We start from the raw sequence: 23,426 nt of genomic DNA, 5'->3' as shown, positions 1-23,426 counted from the left end.
AAATGATGCTTTCTGAGAAATTGTTCTTAGTCTTATTTTTAAAAAAGAGTTGACATAGGAGATATATTGTGGAGGGTACTTCCAGAAAACCAGAACTTTTAATAAATTTATTCTGTTATCATTTTTTTAAAGCATTTATTTATTTTTGAGAGGGGGGCAGGCACAGAGAGAGAGGGGAACAGAGGATCTGAAGTGGGCTCTGTGCTGACAGCAGCGAGCCCGATGCAGGGCTTGAACCCACAAACCTTGAGATCATGACCTGAAGTCGGACGCTCAACTGACTGAGCCATCCAGGGGCCCCTAATCAGTGTTATTTTCATTGCTTAATATTATAGATCATAAACATTTATCAGTTTGGACATTTGGGGTTACGGTGCTTGTGGGAGATGCTATGTAGAGACCTAAATGTCATTCAGCTTAGGACTTACTGTACTGGCATCCCAAAGCTGTGGTGACTGAGGACAAAAGAGGAGTCCCCAAATCCATCCTCTTACCCAAATACTCTTCACTCACCCTCCACATATGCCATGTGCTGTGGCAAAGACCAATATATCCTTCTCCTCCAATCTGTCACCTTCTCTCTTTTTCCATGAATGAAAGCATTCATTGCTTTAATTCAGGCCTTTGGTTATTTGCAGTGGCCTCATAAGTGGTTTTCCTGCCTTTAGTCTCATCTTCGTTCCATCTTGTTCTGCCTCTGTCGCATCGCTTCCTGAGGGCAGAAGCTCTGGGTTTTCGGCTAACTTCCAATCACGGCTCTCTTACCTCATTTAGGGCACTGAGGGGGCACACTGCTCTTCTTATGTAACATAAAAAGCAAGCCAGCATTATTTCTAAACCAAAACTGGCTTTTAAGTCAGGGATTTTTAGAGGTTACACATACTCCTCCTGATTTCTGAGCAGGGGAGTGACTTACTTAAGGACAAGTTACAAAGGTCAGGACCTGTTAAGGACATCTGCTATCTTTAAGAGGGAAATTCCATGGTTCTGTGCTGGCTTCAGAGCAACTCAGACCCTGTGAGGTGCTTTCCCAGGGTTCCTCCAGGATAGGAACCTGACCTACTTTGGGAGATGAGGGACTATTTCATCGGGGAAATGATATTTCTGTTGAAACCTGAGTGAGTAATGAGCATGACTTTCTGAAAAGAAGGAGAGGGTGTTGCAGGGTGGTACTCCAGGCAAGGAAACTGTTTCGGTGGAGGCCTTGGGGCCTCAGGCAAGCAGGAGCCCAGGGCATTCAGGGAACTGAAAGTCTCATATGCCTGGTGGGCAGAGAGCCAGGGGAAGAGGGCTGCTGGAGGAGGCTGGAAATGCACACAAAGGTGAGATCTTGTGCAGCCTTGCAGAGTGCTGAATTTAGGATTCAGGCCAGGTCTGGAATTAAGAAGGTCAAGGAGTTACTGAGATAGAGCTTTAAGGTCATCACCACAACAAAATTTATGTGCATATTTTTTTCTGTCCTTAAGGTTTCATTATATAATTAATTGACATTACAAAACAAATTAGATTTTAATTTTCATGTCACATTAGAAGAGGGGCTTTTCTAAAAAGTTTATTTATTTATATTGAGAGAGAGTCAGCACGAGCAGGGAAGGAGCAGAGATAGAGGGAGAAAAAGAATCCCAAACAGGATCCTCACTGTCAGGGCAGAGCCTGGTGCAGGGCTCAAACCCATAAACCATGAGATCATGACCTGAGCCGAAGTCAGACGCTTAACTGACTGAGTCACCCAGGCACCCCAGAATAGTGGCTTTTTTATCAAACATTTTATTATGAACATTTTTAAAGAAAGAGGAAAATTGAAAGAATTATCTACACTCTGCAATTAATGTTTTATTATATTTGTTTTGTCACGTATTTATCCATCTAGCCATTCTTCTTGGCATTCATCAATTCATCTTATCTTTTAATGTGTATCAAAGAAGTTGCAGACATCAGTAAACTTCATCCCTTGACATGTCAGTATGCATATCATTAACTAGAGCTTAATGTTTCTTTATGTTTCCTTTTGTGTGTGTGTGTGTGTGTGTGTGTGGTAAAAGTCATATACAGTGAAACGCAAACATCCTAAATGTTCTATTTAATGAGTTTTGATAAATAAATAAATAAATAAATAAATAAATAAATACACATATATAAATCTGAAGTTTCAAACAAGATACAACTTTTATCAAAAATTGTCACCGTGTACTGTTATAAGACTCTTACATTCTACATGAAGTGGTATAATATCAATTCGAGGTAGACTGTGATGAATTAAGGATGCATATTGTAATCTTTAGCAATCACTTTAAAAATGTTAGAAAAAAAGCCAATAGAGGAGATAGGCTGGAATACAAAAAATACTCAATCCAAAAGAAGACCAAAAAGGAGGAACAAAGAAGAGAGGGGACAAATAAGAAATAAATAATGAAGGGGTAGACTTAAATACACCTGCAACATATTTCCCTATGCCTTGACATATATATATATATGGAGTGTTTGCCTATTTATTTATTTAATATTTAAATTTTATTCTCACTAGGCTCCACTCACAATGTGGGGCCTGAACTCATGACCCTGAGATTAAGACCCTGAGCCAGTCAGGTGCCCCAGCCTTTTTATTTTTATTATTTTATTTTATTTATTTATTTATTTATTTATTTATTACCATTTTTAAATTATTTATTTATTTTTGGGGCGCCTGGGTGGTTCAGTCGTTAAGTGGCCGACTTTGGCTCAGGTCATGATCTCGTGGTCTGTGAGTTCGAGCCCCACGTCGGGCTCTGTGCTGACAGCTCAGAGCCTGGAACCTGTTTCGGATTCTGTGTCTCCCTCTCTCTCTGCCCCTCCCCCGTTCATGCTCTGTCTCTCTCTGTCTCAAAAATAAATAAAAAACGTTAAAAAAAAATTAAAAAAAAATTATTTATTTATTTTTGAGAGAGATACAGAGTGCAAATGGGGGAGGGACAGAGAGCGAGGGAGATACAGAACCTGCCAGGGTCTAGGCTCTGAGCTGTCAGCACAGAGCACAAAGCGGAGCTCGAACTCACAAGCTGGGAAATCATGACCTGAGCCAAAGTTGGATGCTTAACCAAGTGAGCCACTCAGGCGCCCCCCAGCCTTTTTATTTTTAATCTTTAGTAATTCTTTATATGTATTTTGTATGATAATGTTTTAATGTAATTATACTAAATACAAGCAGAATAAATAGTCCGATAAAAAGACAGCGATTATCAGCATGGATAAAAAGCATGACCCAATTATATACTATTTACAAGAGATGCATTTAAATATAAAAACACAATTTGAAAATTAAAGAGTAAAAAATCTATACCATGCAAACACTGAACGTCAGAAAGCTAGTATTTCTATATATCAGAAGAAACAGATTTAAAGAAAAAGAGTATTTCCAGGGATAAAGAATGGTATTGTAATAATAAAAGGGGCAACTGATCAAGAAGAAGTAAAATTCCTGAGTGTATATACACCTAATAGCAGAGCTTCAAAGTATGTAAAAGCAAAAATTGATAATAAAGAAATAAATCTGTAATTATATTTGGAGATTTGAGTACTCTTTTATCAGTATGTGATAGAATAACTGACAAAATAACAATAAGGATATAGAAGATTTAAGCAATACTCTCACCAATTTGACCTGACATACTTAGATGATCCAATAATTTTATTTTATTTTTTTTATAAAGTTTATTTATTTATTTTGAAACAGAGAGTGCAAGCAGGGTAGGGGCAAAGAGAGAGGGAGAAAGAGAATCCCAAGCAGACTCTGTGCTGTCAGCACAAAGCCCGACATGGGGCTCAAACCCACAAACCATGAGATCATGACCTGAGCTGAAGTCAGACACTTAACTGACTGAGCCACCCAGGCACCCCTGTTCAATGTGCACATTGAACATTCACCAAGATACATTTTATGTTACTGGGCCATACATATAACTGAAAGATAATATGATTTACAAGAAAATAAAAATATAAAATACTTAGGAATAAATCAATTTAACAAAAAATGTGCAAAACCTGTACAGTAAAAATATGAAATATTATAGGGATAAATGTCTAAATAAATGCAGTGGTTAATTGTTCATGAATTGGAAGCCTCCATAGTTGTATTATGCCTACCCTCTGTAAATTGATCTATAGAGTTACAGCCATCCAGTCAAAATTCAAGCAGGATAATTTTAAAAGAAATTTACAAGCTGGTAGTAAAGTTTATGTGAAATTGCAAAGGATACAGAACAGCTAAAATGATCTTGAAAAAGGACAATGTCAGAAGACTTTACTACCTGATTTCAAGATTACTAAGAAGCTCTACAGTCATCAAGACAGTGTAATACCGGTGTAAATACATCAATGGAACACAATAGAATCCAGAAATAGACTCACACATATACAATTAACTGATTTTCAACAAAGGTGCCAGGGAAACTCAATGGGGAAAATGACAGTCATGTCAACAAATGTGACTGGAACAACTAGGGATGTATATGAAACAACTAGGAATGTATGTGAAAAAATTGTCAGGGGCTCCTGGGTGGCTCAGTTGGTTTAGTGTCTGATTTTGGCTCAGGTCATGATCTCACAGGTTTGTGAGTTTGAGCCCCGCATTGGGCTCTGTGCTGACAGCTCAGAGCTGAGCCTGTTTCAGATTCTATGTCTTCCTCTCTCTTTGCCCCTCCCCTACTTGTGCTCCATCTCTGTCTCTGTCTCTCTCTCTCTCAAAAATAAATAAACATTTAAAAAGTTTTTAACAAAGAAAAAATTGTCACTGTATGTTATACTCATAGTATATACTGATGACAAATTACAATTTTGAGTCTATATTATCCATACCCTGGGAAATAAATTATGCGTGTTAACTCCTATATGAGCTCTCTCAAGCCTCAGGAGTATTATTTATTAAATAAAGCTTATTAAAGGGCTGCAATTACATTGAGGATATGAAGGCATCATTTAGAAAATAATTGGAATCATTAAATAATAGTTTATTTTCTGGGGAATATAAAAAAGACTATTTTTTAGAGCGGATTTAGTCCCTCCCTTTATATCCATAGCAGAAGAAATTTCTATTTTCATTTATGACCAGCGATACATATTGGTAAGATGCCTAGCTGGGGATGGAGAGGCAGGTGCAAAGTGAAATGTCATGAGCCAGAAGCTGTATAGCTTGAAAGAGTTAATAGATCTATAACTGATTTATTCCTAAGGCTTCTTGAAGATACTGGAAGAATCAAGTTCACTGTGTGTCCTGCATGCAGATGGAGACCAGCAGAAGTTAATTAAAAACAGAAGTTCCTGCCCTAACAAACTAAAATGTAAATGTAATTAGATTTTGAAAAGTTTTTCCTACTATGTGCTGGGTTTTGAGAGGAGGTTTCTCAAGGACAAAAGACCAGGCTGCTATATGTATAGTTCTAACTCCCAGATCCAGGAGGCTTTGTAATAGGGTAAGGTTTGATATTCTCCAAGGATTTCCTGAATCCAAAATGGCTATTGATTCTAAAGAGTCAAGTTGCAGCTGGACTAGCACTGCAGTTTCTTTCTTATCATTCCAATAATCCAAGAGAGTCTCCCAAAAGCTTGAATAAAAATAGTCCCACCACAGAGCGCAAGCGGCACAGGAGCAGAAATAGAGGCTCTAGGTTCTGAGCTGTCAGCACAGAGCCCGGTGCGGGGCTCAAACTCACCAACTGTGAGATCATGACCTGAGCTGAAGTTGGACTCTTAACCCACTGAGCCATCCAGGTGCCCCTTCTTCTTTTTATCGACTGTGCAGGCAAGGACACTTCCATTACTATAATGTTACTTGAAATGTTCAAGTTACAGGAGGGTTGATTCGATTACATTTCTGTTGAGTTAAATAACAGGCCTGAGGATACACTTTGAACACTGTCACTGCAGGTTACTTTCTAAGCCCTGCTAATGTTACAAATCATCTCTTAGGAAGGATTACTTTTGCAAGTGGGTCATCTCAACAATTTTGTGTTTATTCTTAGTTGGCTATTTATGGAGCAAGTACCCAGGGCCAGGCTAAGTGCTTTACTTATTACTATCTAATGTGATCTTCATGACATCCTCTCAAACAGATACTTTCATTTCCCCATTTTACATTTAACTTAGTTTAGGACAGAGAGTTAGACGGTGATAGAGATAAACCTCAAACACAGACCTGAGTCCACAATAGCAAGCTCTTACAACTATTCCATATTCCCTTACTGAGCTCAGAGGGTGACGTAGTCCTGATCTTACCACAGATCCCAGGCACCTTGCTGAAACTCCCTGTGTGTTTACTATCAACTGATTGCCAGGGCTGGGCAGAAAAACTGTCTAGGCAGGGCAGAGTGAGATAATGCAAAATGCAAGAAATTGCTTGCCTTTGGCAAGTTCTTAAGATCCAGTTAGGCAGTTGTTTTCAACTTAAGATGCATAGGTAGGGGCCAAAGGTAGGCTGCCCCAAGCATAGGCCATTATGGCATGAAGATTATTTTGAGTTAAAAAGCAATCGAAATCCAACAGGTTTAGGAAAAGTTCTTTACCTCCCCCCTCAACTGCCTAAAAAGCATTTAGATAGAGGATCTGCTCCAAGAAGAGAGCTATCACCATAAAGAACTACCTTACACTAGGAACTAGATATGGTAGACAGGGAGGAATCCAGCAAGGCCTGTTTGATCAAAGTCCTCTGTGTCCCCTCGTTTTTGAGTGGCCCAGCAAACATTTGTTTACCAAACATGCACTCCTTTTCATTTTCCTGTGAACTGCATTTTTTCCTTTTGAAATCCCAGACTTCTACTCCCTTCTCCTTAATTCAGAACGACATATATACCTTATTTCCATGTCTGAGTGGATTCCCCCTAGGAATGCTATTAAATTTTATTTTCTCCTGTTAGTCTGTCTCGTGTCAATTTGATTCTTAGTCCAGCTACAAAGACCTTGAAGGGGACAGGACATTCTTGCTCCCTGACACACACTAGAATAATCTATGGAACTTTAATAAAGACTGATGACAGAAATTCTGATTTAATTGGTCCAGGGTGAAGCCTGGGCATCAAGATTTTTAATGCTCCCCAGGTGATTCCAATGTGCAGCTAAGGTTGGCAATCACCTAGTTTGAATGAAAAAAAAACCATAAAATAACATTAAAAAACCCCGCTATAATGTACAAAATGATATATTCTTAAATGTATTTATTCCTTACCTCTTTCCACAAGGGATAGGGCTTGGCCAAAAAATTATTCAATACAGAATGAATTCCACTGAGGGGCATGGAGTTCGAAGCACTTGTCAAAAGGGCACAAATGGGCTGGGACTCACAAGGTCAGTGTAGAAATAATTCAGGTATATTTTCTCTCTCTGGTTTGGTTTGCAAGGCAGCAGTGGCAGATTTTAGGAGAAGTGGTTCTTAGAAGACAGCGAGTGGTCCATGTACAGTTTCCAGGTGGGTGATTGGGCCAAAAACTGTTTCCCAGCAGCTGATTGGTCTGGAAGCTGTTTCCAGGCTGTCTAGCCGGTAGATTGCCTTGTCTCCAAGGGTTATTCAATCTGCAAAGTGGTAACAAGTCTCAGAAGCTTGTGTGGAATGATAATTTTTCCCCATTACAGAAGCTTATTGAAGAAAAGTATTTTAAGGATGACTCATAGGCACGTTGTATATTTTTTAGATTCAACTTTGCCAGGGGTTATGAATTGCTTGTAAGGCAGAAGGTTCCTGAATGATTTTTTCCCAAGTTGAGGAGTGGTTGGAACCATTCCATGAAAAATTTCCAGCTGTTAAAAGGGTAGCATTAAACTATTCAGTGCAGGTCAACTGTTGGACTAGTTCCTGTCTTTTCTTTCTCTTTCTCAAGAGCAGATGAGGTTGCTCTCAGTTTGCTGTCAGGAGGAAAAACAGATAAAGAAATGATGGTGGAATAATAGTGAAAGAAATCTGAGGAAAAGGGTAAAATCACTAAATTCCATAATCTTAATATTTAATGCTTTTCATTTTTGCATATTTTAAATCTAACCGAAAGTCAATATTATTTGGATGATAGGGCGCCTGGGTGGCTCAGTTGGTTAAACCTCTGGTTCTTGATTTCGGCTCAGATCACAGTTGGTGAGATAGAGCCCTGAGTCAGGCTCTGTTCTGACAGTGCAGTGTCTACTTAGGACCCTCTCTCTCTCTCTCTCTCTCTTTGCTCCTTCCCTGCTTACTCTCTCTGTCTTAAAATAAATAAATAAATATTTAAAAAATATTTGGATGATGACATATGTAAAATTTAAGGTTTGACTGTCTCACCATATATTTTTTTTTAATTTTTTTTTTACGTTTATTTATTTTTGGGACAGAGAGAGACAGAGCATGAACGGGGGAGGGTCAGAGAGAGAGGGAGACACAGAATCTGAAACAGGCTCCAGGCTCTGAGCCGTCAGCACAGAGCCCGATGCGGGGCTCGAACTCACGGACTGCGAGATCGTGACCTGAGCAGAAGTCGGACGCTTAACCGACTGAGCCACCCAGGCGCCCCTCACCATATATTTTTAAAGTTTTTATTTAAATTCCAGTTAGTTAACATACAGTATAATATTACTTTCAGGTGTATTATATAGTGATTCAACACTTCCATATATCACCTGGTGCTCATCACAGCAAGTGCACTCCTTAATCCCCATCACCTATTTAACTCATCCCCCCACCCACCTCCCTTCTGGTAACCATCAATTTGTTCTCTATAGTTATGTCTCACCATATTTTTAAAACGATGCTCTCAATTTCTTTATTGTTTTTCTTTTAGAAAGACAGAGAGGGAGCACAAGTAGGGGAGAGGGGAAGGAGAGAAAGAGAGAATTTCAAGCAGGCTCCACACTCAGTGCAGAGCCCCACTCAGGGCTCAACCCAACCCTGGGATCATGATCTGAGCTGAAATCAAGAGTCAGACACTCAAACGACTGAACCACCCAGGAGCCCCTCAGTTTCTTTATCTTATGGTGGCTCACCAAGTTCCTTTGAAAGTATGATGGCATAACATGATTTATGAGCAAATGGTATATTTTTAGCTTTAGAATCAATGACTATTTTTAAATGGCACACACCACATAACATTTGTTTTAATTATCTAATTTCAAAAATGACAACAATAATCAGCATTGTGGCAGGCCCTGTTCTAGGACTTGAGATATGGTTGGCAAGAAAACGGACAAAATCCTCTTTCCCTAGCAGGGAAAGATAGGCATAACAGCCTTAGATGACCCAGAATGCTTCTGAGCTGCATGTGCTTCACACATATTAGCTCATTTCACTCTCAACAATCCTGTGAAGGAGTTGCTGACATCGTCTCTATTTCCTAGGGGAGGAAAGCAGTGAGCAGAGAGGTTCAGAGACTTGCTGAAGGACATACAGTTAGTGACCATGAGAGCTGGGATTTGTGGCTCCAAGGGCAGCATGCTTAACTGTAATGCTATTCTGTCTCTCCATAATTAGCTCATTTCTACTTATTCTGCTGATGCAAGTAAGCAAAAGTCTTCCTTTTCCTTTCTCAAATATTTTAAATTTTTACTTCAAATATTTAGTATTTCTCCACAAGGTATTGGATAGGTGTTATTGCTGACACTTTCCAATTACAAGAGACTCACTGTGTGTGCCTGGTACTTTAGTAACCCAAGAAAAAGAAGAAGAAATCTTTGCTTTGGTGGGCTTGCAGAGATGTTGCCTCAAAATAAAATGACAGGTAGATGATACCTACAACCTCAAATTAGAAAGTGACCCAAGGAAGCAGTTCCCAACCTTCTGTGCACATTAGAATCACCTACAAGAGTTTTAAAATAGGACATCTGGGTCCCACTTCCAGGGATTCTTTTTTTTTTTTTTTTTTAAGTTTATTTATTTTGAGAGAGAGAGATAGAGAGCGAGCATGTGCACAAGCTGGGGAGGGGCAGAGAGACAGGGAGAGAGAGAATCCCAAGCAGGCTCCCTGCTGTCAGTGCAGAGCTTGGTGGGGGGCTTGATCTCACAAATGGTGAGATCATGACCTGAGCTGTAATCAAGAGTTGGACACTTAACTGACTGAGCCACTCACGCGCCCCCCACTTCCAAGGATTCCAACTCAATTGGTCTGGAGTGGGTTAAGGCATCAATATTTGCTAATATGGTAATCTGACAAAGTTATTGAATATTTAGAATCCAGACACTTAAAATCACAGTCTTTTTTTTTTTCCATAGTCATTGGTAAAACCACAATTTTGAATCAGATTGACCTGGATCAAATCCCATGCCTGCCACTCATTAGCTGTGTGGTTATGGGTTATGTTTCTGTGTGGGAGGAAAAATTCCCCTCTCCTTTCTTAGGTTCTGGAGGTGGGCCTAAGAACTAAACTGATACAAGACTGGTTCATAGGAGAAAAGTGGACAGATTTTATTACATTTTTGCATGTGCGTGAGAGCTTTCACAAGAAAATGAAGACTGGAAGAAGTGACCAGAACAGGAAGCATTTATACCTTTTAGACAAAGATACCATAAATTTGTGACGAAATGATACGACAAAGGGGTTCAGTGAAGGGCAGTAAATTGTGGAAAAGTGGCTAGGAGATAAATGAAAAGGAAGCCAGTGGAAGAAAGGGGCTATTAGTAAGTTTGTTTGTACAGACCCATTTCTGTGTCAATTCCCAGTCTTCTGGTAATAAGGATGTTTTTCTCTTCCCGGTACAGGGAGGGTACTTTTCTCATGGGAAATTTTATGGTTTTGTTTTTAGGTAGAAAAGGGTAATCAGAAAGACCCTCCTGCATCTGCTGTTTCTGAAATACCTTCAGCTCCAAATAATCAATAGCCCCAAGCAATATAATTTGGATGGCACGTCCTGAACTCTTTCATTTCTCAATCTGAGCTTCTCTTTTCTCATCTGTAAAATGGAAATAATTATTTACTTCTTAACTGTTGTTGTAAGAATTAAAGAATATGTGTGAAAATAACTTTCACAGTCCTGGTTCAAAGTGTGTCTAAATAATGGTTACTTTTATCCATTCATGAGTTAATTCACTCAGCAAATACCTGCTGTATTTCCAGCCATCATTCTAGGTTCTGAGGCTACTGCATTGAGTAAAACTGACTAGGGTCTTGCCTTCAAAGTGCTACTTTGGATTTTTTTTTTTAGCATGAATAAAACGTTAAATCTCATGGTACTTCTATTGTATTTTATTTTTTTAAGATTTTTTATTTTTAAGTAATTTCTTAAATTGTACTTTAATGGTACTTCTATTACTCTATCCTGTACTCTATCCTGTACCTGGGATCCTATCCTTCCCTGTCCTCAGAGGGCGCAGTCCATCAGTTGTCCCCTTATCTCTCTCTCCACTGGCTTTTTGTCATATTCATTGAATTGTAATTCACTGAAGTGTAATCATCTTTTTTTATATTAAAAAAAAATCTCTGAATCAAACCCTTTGGCTTCAAGTTTCGCTTCCAACAGTTACTGCCTTAGCTCCTTGCTCCTTTTGCTTCACAGGCAAGTATAGGTGTTGCCTGCACTCACTGTCTCCACTCTGTCCACTTTATCACTTCTCATTCACACTGCAGAATACTGTAATCGGGCTTCTGTCTCCATTACTCTCTATATATTACTCTCAATGGGGTCACTCCCTTCTTAAAACCATTCAGTGAAGGGCACCTGGGTGGCTCAGTCAGTTAAGTGTTTGACTTTGATTTCAGCTCAGGTCATGATGTCACGGTTTGTGGGTTTGAGCCCCACATCGGGTTTGGGGAGGGGCAGAGAGACAGAGGGGAACAGAAGATCCGTGCACACGTGCTCTCTCTCTCTCTCACTCTCTGTTTCAAAAATAAACATTAAAAAAACAACAACCATTCAATGACTCCATATTTACCTTGGGATCACCTCCAAACTCTGAAGTGGCATTTGGTCATTTTCCAGCCTTCCTCTCCCTATTCCCTCTTCTATCTGCACTCACCTCCCCTACCTGCTGCCCAAGCCTCACACACCCCACAGAGTTGCTTGGGGTTCCTCAGAGCATGTACTTGCACCTCTAGGCAGTGGTACTCTAGAACTGATTTGTACCTGCTTGTGAAGTACTTACTTCTTCCCAAACCCATGTTTAGGGATGTCATGTTGGGAGCTTAAAGTCTGCCTTGGTGGGAGTATTGATATCAAGGACATTGGCAGAATCTACAAATTAGGGCGTGCTTGCCTATCCCCAGAGAGATGGTTGTTAAATATTTACCACACACCATTGCTTTTAGACCTTTGCACATATGGTCCCCCAGACCCCCAGCTCAGCTCAGCTTATGTGACTTCCTCTTGGAAGCTTCCCCTGACTCTTCAAGATTAGGACAGATATCCCTCTCTGTGATTCGTGGAAGGGTGGGCAGCCCCCCACAGCGCCCCCCTGTGGCGCTTATGCTGACTTTTTCCATATCCTGTACTGGCCAAGTAAAGTCATTGAGGTCAGGGCCTTGCTGTGTTCATTTGTCACTGTTCTCCTTGGATAGTACATGACATATAGCAAGGTGCTACATCATATTTTTAAATGAATCGATACATGAGTAATGGAAATAATAAATCCTCCCTACTAAATAATAAGCTTTTTATGGTTCAATGATGGGTCTTCATCTTTGTAATCTCTGGATTTCCTCACATAGTCAGCATTCAGTAGAAATATGAACTGAAAAGAGTAGACATAAAGTATACTTTTTCTGAGCCTAAAACTAGGGCCCAATGGAAGATAACCATTATGAGCTTGGGTGGCTCAGTCAGTTAGGTGTCCAAATCTTGATTTCGGCTCTGCATGATCTCACAATTCGTGAGATGAAGCCCCGTATCGGGCTCTGTGCTGACAATGAGGACCCTGCTCGGGATTCTCTCTCTTTCTCTCTCTCTCTTCCCCTCCCCTGCTTGCATGCGTGTGTTCTCTCTCTCTCAAAATAATAAGTAAACTTAAAAGAAAAAAAAAAAGACAACCATTCGATAAGTGAGTCAATGACCTTTGAAGTTAGCATTCTGTGGAATCCAAACCTGGCGTTTTGAAATACATCACCAGAAATTTCAGATGTTCCCTAGCCATCAACCTGCCTCAATGTACTACTCATTCGTTCATTTCTCCTAATAAGGTGATCCCAAGCTTATGCCACGTCTTTCTCTCTTCTTCCTTTATCTATAGCACAGCCACACTCCTTGCTCATAGATTTATATGCATGTTGAACCATGAGGTAGGGTAGGGAAGTGGTGTGGTGCGGTGAAAGGTGCTTGGCAGTTGGAGTCAGGAGACACTGGCTATGTCTGTCATAACCTTTCTGGAGACTTTGTCTCTTCATCTGTGATGGGGAAAATATCTTCCCTATCTAATTCACCAAGTTTTGGTAGGATCAAATGAGTTAATGTAGGCGAAAATGTTTTTTATAAATTTGGGGCATCTGGGTAACTCAGTAGGTTAAGCATCTGACTTCAGCTCACGTCATGATCTCGTGGTTTGTGGGTTCGATCCCCACGTCTGGCTCTGTGCTGTCAGTTCAGAGCCTGAAGCCTGCTTCGGATTCTGTGTCCCCCTCTCTCTCTGCCCCATCCCTGCTCATGTTCTCTCTCTCTGTGTCTCAAAAATTAAAAATTAAAAAATAATTAAAAAATAATAAAGCTGCCATTAAAAAAAAAAAAAAAAAAGAAAAGAAATACAGAATCTCAGCCCTGCCCCAGACCTCATGAATCAGAGCCTACATTTTAAAGAGATCCCAAGGGATTGAGTGCATTTAAGTTTAAGGCACTTTGCCTTAGGGACCATCTAATAATTTTCAAGTGGGAAAACAACAAATCAGGTCTTGAAGGGTGATTTCCCCTCTTCAAAGCCTAATATGCATGGGTGGCAGAGCTTGGATTACGAACAAAGGTCTCCTGACTTCTGGCAGGTTCCAGCATGGCACAGCACCTCGCAGCCTAGGTCTTTAGCTTCCAAGCTGTGAGGCTTTGGGCAAGTTACTGAACCTCTCTGAACCTGTTTCCTCATCTATAAACTGGAGATGATAGCAATGTCTACCTTATGGAACTGTGAGGATTGACACAAATTGGAGAATCTCTGAACATTTTGTGCAAGGTAAAGCATAATTCATACATAAAATTTTATTATTCTTAAATGGAAAGTCAGACAACGTTCTGCATAATTCAAAGTAGAAGTAAGTTTTTTTTTATGGCACACAGAAACAGATAGCTATTTATATCTCTGAACACCACCATGACTTGACAGTAATGTTTAGAAAGCAGTTACTTATTTTTCCTTCTAATCTTTTATATTTTCCATTGAAGAAAGTTGTGTAAACTGCACAGCAGAGGCACTCTGCTAGTCACTGTTATTCAATCACTTGTAGGTTAGACTGACCTGTTATTCTGAATTTGGTGAACCAGGGCCAAATTCAACCTTTGGAGCAGGCACACACATAATGTAATTGAAGAACCTGACTCACTGACCTACTTTCTTGGTCAATGAAACAGTGGAAGGCTTGATTACCTGGTTTTTAGCTCCATCTAGTGGCCATACACAGTTTAATTTTTGGTTGTAGAGAAATGGGGAATTCTAGTTCCTTTTTTTTTAACTCAAATATGTCCAACTTATCATCATGCAGAAGAAATGATCCAATATACAATTTTTAATGCTCCTTGTTATATTTGAAATAATAGACTTAGGATTCTTGGAGCTAGTGAGAAAGTTGGAGACCTTCCTATGTAGAACAGGAAGACTGGAATCATCTTTGATGCTTCTCTCATGAGATATGTCCATTCTGTCATTGAACCAAAAAAGTTAATTTCTCAAAACATTATCCAGTCACATGTACTTATTTAATCCTTGCTGGGGGACTGTCTGCTTAGTGAAGGAAAGTATTGGATATTTCTCCAGACTCTAGATTTTGGTTACTGGGCCCTGATCTCTTGTAGTGCCACGGAGAGAAATAGCTACAGGTGCATTCAGAAAGAAAAGGCCTGTGCAATAGGGCTTCCAGCCTCACAAAAGATGCCCTTTCTCCCATAGTACGGTCAATGATCAGTAGAGAGCTGAAGGAGTCATGTCAAGTGTCAGTGCAGGAAGCCAACCTTGCCTGGGGATATATTGTCTGAGCCCCTGGGACGAAGATGTAATTCTAGGCATAGAAGTGGGGGAAACCCCCCCTCCCCCAAATGCCAGTGCTAACATTTCCTGCTGAAGAATACCTCTTTGGAAGAAAGATTATTTTGAACTGGTTATTTTTGAGCAACAGCAGACACAGAAGAAATTCTGAAAAGAGTGGTAGTTACTGTTGTGTAAGGGAAATTCACCATTTATAGGGGAAAGGAAACCCCCATTCATGAGCATGTGTCCCTTTTGGTACCCGGAAGAGAAAGATGACTCTAAAATTATAAGAAACTTATCAACAGAGAAAGCGCCACTTAAATCTGCATAACAAAGTTTACATTTTACTCTGCTTTCCCTGGTCACTCCACATAAATGCACACTACCACCCCCCACCCCCAACATCTTTCTTTTGTCTTTACTTGAAGATGGTATTCAAGGCGGTGTCTTGGGCCTTCTGGTGGGAAGTGTTACTAAGTGTCCCTGAGTATCTCCCATCTATACCTGATGTATACATATTAATAAACTTTGTTTTTCTTGTTAATCTCTCTTATTACAGGAGATAATGGCTAAAAACTCAGAAGAGTAGAGGAAATATTATTTTTCCTCCCCCACACTACCTAGTTAGTAGGAAGGGATTCAGAATTAAGATTAGGTTGATTAATAGAAAATAGAGATGTAATATTCTTGCACAAACGTGTGGGTGGGGAATCAGATCTCTCTATGTAGGAGCCTGTTCAGGGTTGGGCATGTATTTGCACCCCTGGAACTGGAGTTGTCATATTGAGTCCTTGTTTGGGAATTGATGTTGAATGAATTAAACAAGGAGGCCATTAGACTGAAGTGGCTCTAATGTCATGGCAGGCTACGTAAGCAAACCAAAATCTAAGCCTGTAAATGCCTCCAGGTTATGAAATCAAAATGCTAAGGACAACTAATCCCAAACAGCCAACTAGGCTTTACGGTATAGCCAAATATAATTTATTTTCTTTGCTTCTACACCTTCTCTGTATAAGTCTTTCCCCTGGCTCCTGTCCCCATAGTGATTCAAACCATTTCCAGTTTAGCAAGCCCCAATTCAAAATGATTTTTGTTCAAATGAACTCTTTTTTTTTAAAGCTTATTTATTTGAGAGAGAGAGAAAGAGAGAGAGAAAGAGAAAGAGAGAAAGAGAGAAAGAGAGAAAGAGAGAGAGAGAGAGAGAGAGAGAGAGAGAGAGAGAGAAAGGATCTCAAGCAGGATCCAAGCTGTCAGCACAGAGCCTGACTTGGGTCTCGATCTCATGAACCATGAGATTATGATCTAAGCCGAAATCAAGAGTCAGATGCTTAACTGACTGAGCCACCCAGGTGCCCCTTCTCTTAACATTTTTAATATGCCTCAGTTTATCTTTTAACAATGTGTAGACATGAAATTGGCTTTAGAAGTCTTGGATCACTGAGAAAATACCTGGAGCCTCTGGGGAGACTAAGTTTGAAAGCACGGACTACAGACTTGAAACTCTTCAAGCAGGTGTAGCACTGTTGGTGGAAAGTGGGAAGAGACGGTGATTTTGAGTTTGCTCATATATTTCATTCTCTGCAGCTGCTAGCAATATACAAAACCAGGGAGGGACATGGAAGGTGATTTTTAAGGTCTCTGTCTCAGTTTCTGACTTTCTAAAAAACTGCATGATACTCTTAAAAAGGAAGACATTTTCAGGGAGCAAGAATTCTTGTCCCCTTCAAGGTCCTTCTAGCTAGATTAACAATCAAATTGACATGAGACAGATAAACAGGAGAAAATAAAATTTAATAGTGTCCGTACAGGGAATCCTCAAAGACGTGGAAATTCCAAAGACTGTCAGGCAAAATGAGGTCATCCCCAACTAAAGAGAAGGGGTAGGGGTCTGGGACTTCAAAGAAAAGGAATGCACACCATGGGGCAATAAGACGAAGAGATGTTTGGTAATTAGATGTTTGCCTTGCAATAGAGATGGGTCACTCAGATAAGGTTTATCCTTATTCTGGGAAAGACCCCCCAATTTAGATTCTTCCATGCAGTTAAGGAAGAGACAAAAGTTTCTCTTGAATCCACAAGGTCTCAATTGCCTTCAGCTCAGAATAATCTTCATGCCAAAGTGACCGATCTTGGAGTGGCCTGCCCTCAGCCCCTGTAACATACAGCAGTCAAATTCCTGGGTTCAGAAAAGCTTGTTTCTGCAAGCCTGGATATGCTTCCAGAGGTAAGGGTGGGTGTTATGGGTTGAATTGTCTCAAAAGATACATTGAACTTCTAAACTCTGGTACTTGTGAACGTGACCTTATTTGGAAATAGGGTATTTGCAGATGGAATCAAGCTAAAATGAAGTTTTACTAGAATAGGTTAGGCCCTACTAATATATGACTGGGGTCATTTGAAGAGGGAAATTAGGACATAGCCACACAGAGAGAAGAGAACGTCATCTTTCTTTTTTAAATTTTTTTTTAATGTTTACTTATTTTTGAGACAGAGAGACAGAGCATGAACAGGGGAGGGTCAGAGAGAGAGGATGACACAGAATCCGAATCAGGCTCCAGGCGCTGAGCTGTCAGCGCAGAGCCCGACGCGGGCCTTGAACTCACGGACCATGAGATCATGACCTGAGTCGAAGTCGGACCCTTAACCGATTGAGCCACCCAGGTGCCCCAGGAGAACGTCATCTTGATGACAGACACAGAGGGGTGTTGGCCATGTGAAGACAGAAGCAGAGGTTGGAACCAAGGAATGACTGGGGCTACCAGAGGCTGGAAGAGGCAGGGAAGGATACTTCTCCAGAGGCTTTGGAAAAAGGGTGGCCCTGTTAGCCTTGATTTCAAACACCTTGATTTTTGAACGTCTAGCCTCCAGTACTGTGAGAGAATCAATTTCTGTTGTTTTAAGCCCCCCAGTTTGTGATGCTTTGTCAGTGGAAGAGTCCTCTGTTGGAAGATGAACCTCTGGGTCTAAGGGCATTTTCTGGGGATGGAATCCCACCTCAGGAACAGGGATGGTAAATTCCTGGGCAGTGAGGACTATGGAGATGCTGGCAGATACTTGAATTAATGCTTGCCACCTGAAGAAATACCTAATACTGCCTTTGAAGATCTCAGTGCTCTTACAGCAAACAGTGATTTAGTACTAATGGCTGAATGTCTGAGTTCTTTAGAACAGACTTTTGGGCACTAAAACCCTAAGAGTGTGCCAGGTAAATTTCCCTTTAAAAGGGATTGGGAAAAGTTGTCTGCATTTATACTAAGGTTAGGGACTTTGGTCCAGAGGACACTGGCTTCAAGAGCTTAAGATCCAGAAAGCATGGGTTGCAACAAGGGCAGATCCAAGTTTTTAGGGTCCTTGTATCAGTTTCCTGGAGCTGTTACAAAAGAGTACCCAAAGCTGAGTGGCTTAAAATAACAAATGATTGCCGCACAGTTTTGGAGGCTAGAAGTCTGAAACCGAGTTGTAGGCAGGGTCATGCCCTCTCTGACAGCCCCAGAGGAGAATCTTTCCTTGCCTCTAGCTTTTGGTATGTGCTGGCCATCTTTGGTATTCCTTGGCTTATAGATGCATTCCTCTAGTCACATGGCTGTCTTCTCCCTGTGTCTTCACATCATCTTCCCCTCTGTGTAAGCCTGTCTTCAAGTCCAGATTTCTCCTTATCCTAAGATGCCAGTCCCACTGAATTAGGGCCCACTCTAATAACCAAATTTTAACTTGGTTACCTCTGTAAAGAGCCTATGTCCAAATAAGTTCAAATTCTGAGGGACTAAGGGTTAGGACTTCAACATATCTATTTGCTTGCCCACAATTAAACTAATAACAGGCCTGAACTTAAAGTTAAAAACATAAAATTACTAATACCTTATCAGGCTTGGAGGGAGATTGTGCAAATAAGAAGCTCCACAGTACATCCTCTTTTGGCTTACAACATTAGAGTAGCTGTTGGCAGCTATGAATCTGACTGCAAAGAAGTCGCGTTGTACCCACTCCTATCAACTTACCTGGGCCTGTGCAGGCAAGCAAGAGAGAGAGAGGCTACTTATTGTTCTGCTTCTGAACTTATGCTCTCGAGGAAGATGTGAAGCTTAGAGGGGAGAAACTGGCTGTGAAAAGTGTGGGTCTGTTGTCTGAAGATCGCTCTTTTTTGTACATGACCCTAAATGCCAGCCAGTGACTTCATTTGGTGCTCAGCAGTGGAACAGAGTTTTGAGTTTGTTTTCCTTGGCCCCATATCCTGAGCTTAGAACCTCAACTTCTATGTGAGATGTGACTCATGTTCCTTCTTTGCTCCAAGCTTAGCCCACCATGATCTCCTTCTGAATTTCTTCTATGTACTGTAGCTGGTAAAGTACAGGCAGGAGGTGGAGGTGGTGGTGGTGGTGGTGGGGGGGGTCACCAGAATGAGGAAGGAAGCCGAGCATACGTGATACCAACTTAGTCCCTGCCAGCGAGGGAAAATGGGAATTGATAAAAAAAAAAACCAAAAACCAAAAACCAAGAACACACAAAACAACGACTATCACTCGTTGACATTTTGCCAACTTCTGGGAAGCCAGATAGGAGCACCCTTACACACATGTCAGAATATACCGAGAAGTGAGATATTCTCCCAAGATTAGGCTCACCTTTTCCATCTGTAGAGATTTGGAGGATCAAACACTTCACCACTCTGGGCATGGTATGCAGAGAATTGGGCACTATTTAGGCCGACTTCTGGTATGTAAGGAAACTGGATCTTATCTTGTCCTGTCAGAAGAGGTGTGATACACTCACAAAAAGGTCAGTAGTTGTAAGGTGGACCTTACAGGGTTTCAAGGTAGACCAGGAGTGTTACCTAACTCAGGCTCTCAGAGAGATAGCCATTGGCCCCTCTTTCTTTATGGGGGAATTCTGAATCTTACTGAGAGAGTCCAGGCATTCAGGGGCTGAGCTGCCTCCCAAATTTCCCACTGACTCTTTAAAATATACCTCCCACCCGACCTCACAACCTTGCAGTTCAAATATAGCATTGTTTAAAACCAAACTGCTACATTATAATTAATTTCCCCTTATCCAGCTTTACGTTTAATACTTTACTCTGGTAACTACAGGTCTTATTACAGGACCGAGTTTATAAAATGCTTCCAATCACCCCTGCTTAACTCGAAGGGAAAGACGGTTTGTTTGGTAAGGCAAGGAACACCGCCAGTTGGTGGGTATTCCGGCCGGCACTTCCTGCCTTTGACAATTATACACAAGTTAGTAACTTTGAGACATGGCTCCCCGCCCCCCCCCCCACTCCCAAATACGCGGAAACTTTTCTTCAGAAATGTAAACAAAACTCTCGAAAAATGCTTTGGGATTAATTTTAGATACTTCATGGATCCTTAGAAGTACACCTCCCCAAATTCTTCTTTTCTAGCATTCCAATTTCTCGCCCTTATAATTTCTCTAAGGCTTGTTCCCCTGAACCGCATCAGGGAGAACTTCCCAAATTCCAGATCAAACCCAGATCCCGCCAGGACGTCAAGCTTGGCAGAATAAAGGGCGATCAGGCTTTAGATCTGTAACAGTGGTGGGAAGGACCTTTTTACCAGCAAAATACATGCCTTTGGGGAAACTGCGGATCAGTCTACGCGTGAAAGAGGCTTGACTTCCCTACATTTTCGGGGAGGTATAGGCTGTCTAGGTGGGAAAAAATACGTGTCATTCTGCAGGGACCGGTATAATACCACCTGCGCTTGCGCAAAGCTGCCCAAAGAGCGCGCCGGAATCTCGGCGGGGCGGGGCGACGTCAGAAGCGTCCCTTCCATTCGCCAAGGCTTTAACTCTTTCCCGTCCCTCTACGGAGCTTCTCGGTCTTCCCCTCTGACCTCGGAAAGAAGTGGGTGGGGCCTTTGGGGGCGGAAGTAGCGCTGCATTGTGGGCTCGCTTAGAGCGGTGGAGTTGATCCTGAATGAAAGTGGCGCGCCGCCGCTGACGTTTCCCGGGTAGAAGCTGCTGGGATTTGGACCCCGGCCGGGATCCGGGTGCCTCGGACCCCTAGTGCAGAGCCGATCGCAAGGAGGCGGTGGCGTTGGCGCGGCGAACGTTGGTGGAGGGGGTGGCTCTGCACGGCCCCGAGACATGGCTCATAACAAGATCCCGCCGCGGTGGCTGAACTGTCCGCGGCGCGGCCAGCCTGTGGCAGGTAACCCGGACTGGGAGGGGGAGTGTTCGAATCCCTGCTTACCGGTTGACCCAGGGTTGGGCCGTCTGAGGGGCGCAGCTTTCGGTGGTTCCGTGATTGTTTGTGGTGTTTCAGGACCGAGATGTGCTCTGTCCGATGAAGCTTCGTGGTTGAGTGTTAGGGAAAATGGATTGGAGGGGGGTGGGTAGGTGGGTGGGGGCAAGTGTCACTCACCAGTAAGGCTATTTTATTGCGAACGGGAAGGTAGACCGGAGGTTTGTGTGGCAGGAGCAGAGGACCCAAGAACACAGTGAGCCTTACTTTGAAGCTTAGTCAGAAGTTTGTGAACTGTCCAGTGTTCTCGGGAGGAGAAAGGACAGGTGTCAGTCTTGAGGTGGAGGGCCGAAGAGGAGGGGAAGTTTCCCAGTGGTGAAATGGATCGACCGTGAGACTAGAGTTTGTTTTTTTTTAATGTGAAATTTTGCCTCTTTATTGAGTTTGACGCACAGTAAGCCTTAAATTTAAAGTGCAGTTTGGTAAATATTGACCACACACGTGCACACACTTCACTGAAACACTCATGAAACCATCACCACAATGGAGATAGTGAAGATAACCATCACTTCTCAAAGTTTCCCCCTTTCCCTTGGTAATCCCTTCCTCCTCAGGCAACTTCCTATATACTTTCTGTCACTATAGATTAGTTTGTATTTTCTATAATTTTTAAAAAGAAATGGAAACATATAATATGTACACTTTTTTGAGGGGGAGGTCTCTGGGTTCTTTCAGCATTATTTTGAGATTTATCCGTGTTTTTGTATGTATATGTGTTCATCCCTTATTGCTGAGTATCCATTGTTATGGATATATCACATTTGTTTATCCATTCACTTGCTGATCCGTCATTTGGGTTGTTTCCAGTTTTTGGCTATTACAGATTAACTTGTATGGTTATTTGTCTGGACATAGGCTTTCATTTCTCTGTGAAAATTTCTGGGACAGGAATGGATCATATGGTAGGTGTATGTTTAACCTTTTAAAAAGATGCCAAAGTCTTAACATTCCAAAGTCATAACATTATACATTCCCACCATCCATGTATGAGAGTTCTCTGCTCCACATCCTCTCCAACACTTGGTATGACCAGTCTTTTTAATTTTACCAACTGTAGGTATTTAGTAATATTGTGGTTTGATGTTGAGTTTCTTGGCAATTCACATATCTTTTGTGAAATGTCCAAGTCTTGTACTGATTTTTTAATTGGGTTTTTATCTTATTGTTGAGCTGTAAATACAAGCCCTTTGTTGGATATATGCTTAAATTTTTTTCCTTCCCATCTGTGGCTTGCCTTTTCATTTTCTTAACAATGTCTTTTGAAGAGTGAAAGATTTATTTTATTTTTTTTATTTATTTTATTATTTTTTTTGCAAGAGTGAGAGATTTAAATTTTAACTATTACTGCTTATTCTAGAAGGTATTTTGCAACAAAAATGAAAAGGTTTTGTAGTAAACCATGATTGCTTTTTTTTTTTTTAACGTTTATTTATTTTTGAGACAGAGACAGACAGAGCATGAACAGGGGAGGGGCAGAGACAGAGACACACTGAAACAGGCTCCAGGCTCTGAGCTGTCAGCACAGAGCCCGATGTGGGGCTTGAACCCATGAACTGTGAGATCATGACCTGAACCAAAGTCGGACGTTTAACCGACTGAGCCACCCAGGCGCCCCCATGATTGCTTATTATGTACATATGTATAGTATGTCTGACTAGTTATTTAAAATTGTTGGAAGAGATTCTCTTGTCACTTTTTATTCAGGTTCTCCTGAATTTGTCAGCGTTTCTTCACATTTTATATAAAATCTTGTCAATAAAGCCATATCCACTGTGGACAAGTGATATTGAAAGATAACCTAAGCAAGTCTTAGAATGAGGAAATGTTTTTCTTTTTTTTTTTTTTTCAACGTTTATTTATTTTTTGGGACAGAGAGAGACAGAGCATGAACAGGGGAGGGGCAGAGAGAGAGGGAGACACAGAATCGGAAACAGGCTCCATCCAGGCTCTGAGCCATCAGCCCAGAGCCTGACGCGGGGCTCGAACTCACGGACCGCGAGATCGTGACCTGGCTGAAGTCGGACGCTTAACCGACTGCGCCACCCAGGCGCCCGGAAATGTTTTTCTTTTAAAAAATTTTTTTAGTGTTTATTTAT

General features: G+C 41.3%; 1 protein-coding gene and 1 long non-coding RNA gene across 2 annotated transcripts in view; one reads left to right on the top strand and one right to left on the bottom strand.

Moving 5' to 3' along the window:
• Positions 1 to 242: 242 nt before the first annotated feature.
• LOC115514180 lies at positions 243 to 19,810 on the bottom strand. Its single transcript, XR_003968896.1, has 3 exons — positions 19,694 to 19,810; positions 7,193 to 7,866; positions 243 to 1,374 (listed from the first exon to the last, which is right to left on the bottom strand). It is a non-coding gene; the product is annotated as an uncharacterized LOC115514180 (long non-coding RNA).
• A 1,136-nt stretch (positions 19,811 to 20,946) lies between these two features.
• RNGTT (RNA guanylyltransferase and 5'-phosphatase) overlaps positions 20,947 to 23,426 on the top strand; it is a 313,848-nt gene continuing 311,368 nt past the window's right edge. Inside the window, exon 1 of the mRNA XM_030315956.2 lies at positions 20,947 to 21,237. Within this exon, the coding sequence (XP_030171816.1) occupies positions 21,174 to 21,237 (64 nt within the window). The 5' untranslated portion in view covers positions 20,947 to 21,173. The remainder of the gene's footprint in view (positions 21,238 to 23,426) is intronic.

The sequence above is a fragment of the Lynx canadensis genome, chromosome B2, assembly GCF_007474595.2.
Source record: "Lynx canadensis isolate LIC74 chromosome B2, mLynCan4.pri.v2, whole genome shotgun sequence".
Lineage (NCBI taxonomy): Eukaryota > Metazoa > Chordata > Mammalia > Carnivora > Felidae > Lynx > Lynx canadensis.
Note: the sequence above shows the minus strand (reverse complement) of the source record. Positions and strands in the feature narration are given on the sequence as shown.